Below are 5,871 nucleotides of genomic sequence, written 5' to 3'. Positions count from 1 at the left end.
ACGGGACAGAGCCGCAAGTAGCCTGTCCGAGGGGCACGAAGAGAGGGAGGCCGCTCTCCCCATGACGTGCACCCCGGGAAGTCATGGGGGGGGTGTACAGCCCAGATCTGCACTCGAGGCAGGCAGCAGCGGTGCTGTGGGGGAGGCTACAGTTAATTCTGGGGTGGCTGCAGCCCCCTACTTAGCTCCCCTCCCAGCACCGCTGCCACCCTCCCCCAGAACAGCCTGGCCCAGCCCCCGCTTTTCTTTGCCGTACAACTCAAAATCACTTCATAACTGGACCAGTGGGAGCTGTTTCCTAGTAAATAAGTGAGTAAAAAAATTTACTCAACTATGAGAAATGTAACAGTAATGATCCCTGACTGTGGCGAGTAATGATCCCTGAAACTCTGCCTTAATGAGACCAAAAACAATTGTATTATTCAAAAGTAAACATTTGTGAAGAGACGTTGTTCATTTTCTAGACTGCATGGTACAAATATTATAGTATTTGAATATCAACAGATTGAATATCAAATCAATATGGCACTCTCCAGGTTTTGGTTTTTTTTCTTTTTTTAGGTATTTTATTTTAGATACTTACCATTATCACTTACTCTCACCTACATATTTAAAATAAGGAGCTTTCCAGATTATCGGAGAAATAACTGGAATGGTTTTTTTTAACAAAATGTTTGCATGTGAAGGAATTGGTGGGATGTATATCTCTGAATGAAGAACGTACAACCTGAGAGAATGAGTTTCATTTTGAACAAAGTGAGGTGTGTGGTCATGCTCATCTGCTAAGGAAGAATCATGAAATTCTGTGCCCTGTGTTATGTATGGGGATCTACTGAAATCACAATTTTGTGATTTTCATGGAAACTGTGATTTCAGGCTGGTTTCATGAAAAAGCATGGGTTCCGTGCTTTTGGTGGGTTCCCTGAAAGAAAAAACTTGCCAAAAATAAAACGCTGCCTCCCTCTGGGGAGCCAAGAGTCCTTCTGGCCACTGCAGCCAGGGAAGGGAAGAGTGGGGCTGCTGGCACAGCAGGACAGCTGCTGCCCCTTGCTGCTGATTGGCTGTGAGGGCTGCCCATCATATGACCCCACCTCTCCCCCAGGTGATGGCAAGGGGCATCATGATGAACCGCTCTCAAAGCCAATTAGCAGTGAGGAGCAGGACCACTGGGGGTCCTCAGTCAATCAGAGGCATGGTGGAGGGGCTGCTGCGCTTGGCCCACGAAAATGGTTGCTGGCCCCACGATCTACACGCGAAATGGACCGGCAGCCACCTTGACTTCAGCAGACCCCTAGTTGCATAGAGAAGCAAAATGGTTCTATCTGGCTTTGAAATCTGCAAATCTGCCCGAATTTGAGAGCCTGCCTCCTGCATTCTTGAGCTCCCTTGTTATTAAATGATGGTCGCATTGTTCCTGTGGCGTGTAGGCGGGGAGGGGGAGTCCTTGCGGATGGGAAGATGGACTTTATTGCAAACCGGAGTGGAGAGCAAGTGAGGATCACTGAGGTGTCTTGTACTCGGACACGCAGGCTGCTGTGCTTTGTACCAGCTGGAGATATTTCCCTGAGAGGGGATAAATCCTCATATGCAGGGAGCTGCCTGTAATGAGTATCTGCTATTTTCAGAGAGTTTTAGCCAATGTTGTAGATGAAATTCTTGATTTTTCTTTCCTACTCTTTTGACATGATGGAATCATAGGCAAGTAGGGCCGGAAGGGACCTCTGGAGATTATCTGGTCCACCCCCCTGCCTGAGGCAGGATCATGCCTATCCAAACAACCCAGACAATTCCTTGTCTAGCCTCTTACGGAAACTTCGCAATCAACCCTGTCCCACAGCCAACTTGCCATAAGCAAAGCAGGAGGACAACAGTGGTTAGTTTATAAAGTTGTATAAAAGAATTGCAGAATACAGGCAAGAAAGGTAACAATAATATGAAATATGTATCCTTCATAGTAAGCTTGCTTTAGCTGATGATGGAACATAGTCCTTTGTATTCAATAACTACTGTTTTCAGGAGAAGCAATTCAGAGGGTGTTTGGGAGATGGGTTCTGTCTAAATTTAGGGAGGGATTGATGCAATTTCTGGTGTGCAAAGGGTGGCAAAAGCATGCATCCATTTGTAAAGCTGATACCTGTAAAAGTTAAGAATAGCGGTATTCATCAGTTACTGGAATAAGGTAAACGATATGCAGTATTGTGCATTTTTCATGGGGCACAGTGTGATCTTGATAACATGTTCATTCAGGGCTATTCCTAAATGCTAGACAGCTGTTATGCAGTCACTCCAGAAGTGTTATGGGCTAGTGGAAATTGCAGACAAGGTTTTGTGAAACTAGAGGTTGTATACCTTCTATGAGCCAGCAAGTGTGGACTTAGAGCACTTCCATTTAACAGTGCTTACATTATGTGAGAAGTTTTTCTCTAAGAAAATACTTCCTAACCTGAGGGTGTGGTGTTAAAAACAGAAAAAAAAGTAAGTTTGCATGAGCCATTGTGTAACATTGGAGATCGTGTTGTTTGATTACAGGAGCTGTCTACGTTTGTACAGAAGATGTTTTCCCAAGTAAACGTTTGCAGCAACTGGTTGATCAACAACACAAACTGAGAGCAGAGGTTCCACTTGAGATCATTCAGAAAATAAGATTTGGAAATGGCATTTTCATTGAGCATGCAGCAGACCTAGTAAGTATCAGTGCAACTTACTTATTGCTCAGAACACTAAATCGGTTAGTGGGGATGTTAACTTATAGTTCAGGGTCCTGACTGAGGTAGGAGAGCTTGTAAAGACTACAGATAATTAAGGTGATTTGCTGTGAATGCCAGTTTCTTAATCTCTTCAAACTGTAGAGATTGATGTAAGTGATAAGAGTTTGTCTCATACTGAATTTCACTTTGACAAGGTTAGGAGATATTTAAAGACTAGTCTGCAGCTTTTTACATGATCCAGTGCACTTGCTGTAGCATGCCAAAAGCATCCTTGTTGTTTGATTTGCTTTAGTGCCTAGAGAATCCAGCACCTCACAGATCCATGCACTGAACAATACATAATAAAAAGATGTCCCTGTCCCAGACCTGACACATTGATAATACAAGCAGATGTGAGGGAATGGCATGAAGAGTAATAATGAGATGACCTGGGTCAACTGGATAAACAGTGGCCACATTACAAGTGCATGCATATTGGGGTGGGGGCACATTGTAAATACTGTATTGGAACTGAGTTTTAAGGATGTGTGTGGGACAACTTGCACGAGTTAAAGGTAAACATAAGCTTAGTTTAATGGTAGGTAGCCTGGTGGGCTTAGTGTTGGAATATTAGAAAGAAAACAATTTTACAGGGTCATCCCTTTTTAAAATTGCATACAAATACAGCTGAATATTTCTGTTCCTATTTATTCTTGACAAATCCAAAGAACCCATCTGCAAACTGTATGCGCTTGTTATCATTTCCATTGTTTGTTCTCTAAGCTGCTCTGTAATAAATAGCAGACCCCAGGATAGCAAAAGGCTATATGCATACTAGTCTTATAAAGTAAGATGAGAGGCTAAAGTTACCAAGGGCAAGAAAAGGCTACAGACAGTGACTTTGCAAACAGCAATTAATACCGACAATACAGGTGTGAAATAAATCACAGCAATTGCACACAAAATGTTGTGATTTTATTTTGATGAGTCAAAAGAAATTTTGAATTCCTCCTTTCTGTGTCTTCAGAACTTTAAAAAATGTAGCTTCAACTGTGAAGTTTGTTACCTCTGCTAAGACTTAAAGAGACTCGAGTAATGTTTAAGTCTTAGGAAATCTGGAAGTAGTTGCTGAGGTCTTGATCCTATATTGGGACATATTAGCATAGGTCCCCTGTCCTCAGGTAGAACATCTTTGGAGGTCAGTGAGGGTCTGCATTCAGTTCAGGACTGAGACCTTCCTACTGAAAAAAATATTCTGCTTTTATACTTAATTCCTTAGGAATAATCCTTAGGAATGATAAGTAGAGTAACTGCCCTTGTTTAACACACCATCTGTATGGGGAAACGAGTGATTGAACTTTCCTAGCTTAAATAAGCTTGCTCATATATAAGTTGTATTAGTTAAAAAGTTGCTTGGGAGAAAATTACTGTGTCGTTTTATTTAATGCTCCACAGCATTTAAAGATACAGTTTAAAAAAAAAGCCTAATTCCTTTAAAAATAGGGCCATTTTTCTACATCCGAGTCTTCTTAGAAGCATTCCCAGTAATTTGCTTATGGCCACCATTATGTTAATGAACTGTTATGAATAATTATTTAGTCTTTAACATATCTAGCTAAGATGATTGAGTTCCTTAAGTACTGTTTGCATGCCCTGGTAAATCCTTCCATATTCATGAGTAACATATCAGAACATAGCATGTTTTTGGAACAAAGCATCATCTTTCACTCAATGGCGAATGTAATTTATAATGTTCTCTAAGGGGTAAAAGTACAGTTGTTAAAAATACTAGAACGGGAAATTTTTTCATGGCTTGGTGCAAATGTAAAAGCACACAGTGCATCATAGGTGTTACTGTGACCTCTGTTCTAAATGACATGCTCACTCCGTGCTGTTTAACCATGCAATTGGTCCAGCCCATCATGCTTCCCTCTTGTGGGATATTGGTAAAGTCTTAAATATTAGAGGAAGTCTGCATATTACTTCTCAGGAGTGACCAGGAATAACGGTCACAAGCTGGCAGAGGGTAGATTTAGGTTAGATATCAGGAGGCGCTACTTCACAGTCAGGCTAGGGTCTGGAACCAGCTTCCAAGAGAAGTGGTGCAGGCTTCTACCCTGGGTGTTTAAGAGGAGGTTAGATGAACATCTTGCTGGGGTCATTTGACCCCAGTATTCTTTCCTGCCATGGCAGGGGGTCGGACTAGACGATCTGCTCAGGTCCCTTCCGACCCTACAAACTATGAAACTATAACAGCAGATGAGAAAACAGGTTGTGATGAGAGATGCATAGCTCCTGAGCACCCCAAAGATAAAATGTTACGCACATTGGTAAGGCAAGCAACTCCATGAGAAATTGTAACCATTGAAGTAGAAACCTGAATGGACGGCACATAAATAAATGTGCCTATTGTGACAGTTGCTCCAAGTGTTGCTTCTCCTCCTGTCCCAAATGGGTCAACTGCTGCTATCTGCGCCCTCTGTAAAGCTCTACTTGTTTCCTCAGGGAAAGGTAAGGAGCTATTTAAAGAAATCCAGCTCAACTTCATTGTTCCGTAAAATGGAACAATCCTCATATTTAAGGCAGTGATACATGAACAAATAACTGCATGGTAAAAAAGGCTGAGGTTTGCACAGCTGCTCTGTGGTATTCGTCCATGTGCATTTTCTTCTTCCACTGTGATATGTGGCAGTAGTTTGGCCCTCAATAAAAGCAAGGTACGTGGCTATGAGTTAGCTAGGGACAGACATTCAAAAAGCCCGAGCCTGAATTGATTCAATCTTTGCAGGTTAGTCTAGCCTGCAGAGATTGAACCAGGTTGCAAGTGGATAGATGTTATCTTTTCATTTCAGAAATGTGGACACATGGCTGCAGTGGCTCAGGCCAGAAGCCCAAGGGCGCTAGAGCAGCCCTCCCTTCCCTTCCACAGGGAAGCTGAGCTGGGAGAGGGGAGGCATGGCCAGGCTCGGGCAAGCCTGAGTAAGACTGAGGAGGGGTTTAAACCCCAGCCTTGGCCTGCAGGGCTTGGGAGGTGGGGGAAGAGGGAGAACTCTGCTCACCTCAGTGGCTTCCTGACTGTCAGGAGCAATCCCAGCACACAGCGCTGCCCGGCCCCAGGGGGCTACTCTTCCCCCTCCTCCCTTTCCCCCACTGCTGTAGGGCAGGGAGGGGGGCACTGTTTGGT

The 5,871-nt window shown here is 43.3% G+C and overlaps 1 protein-coding gene across 1 annotated transcript in view; it reads left to right on the top strand.

Annotated features, from left to right (window-relative positions):
- The window catches only part of XRCC3 (X-ray repair cross complementing 3), a 27,638-nt gene that overhangs the window by 14,773 nt on the left and 6,994 nt on the right, over positions 1-5,871 (top strand). The window contains exon 6 of the mRNA XM_019550788.1: positions 2,530-2,684. Coding sequence (XP_019406333.1) covers positions 2,530-2,684 — 155 coding nt within the window. The remainder of the gene's footprint in view (positions 1-2,529; positions 2,685-5,871) is intronic.

Source organism: Crocodylus porosus, unplaced genomic scaffold (assembly GCF_001723895.1).
Source record: "Crocodylus porosus isolate Cpor-Errol unplaced genomic scaffold, CroPor_comp1, whole genome shotgun sequence".
NCBI lineage: Eukaryota > Metazoa > Chordata > Crocodylia > Crocodylidae > Crocodylus > Crocodylus porosus.
This window is presented reverse-complemented; position numbering and strand designations above follow the sequence as displayed.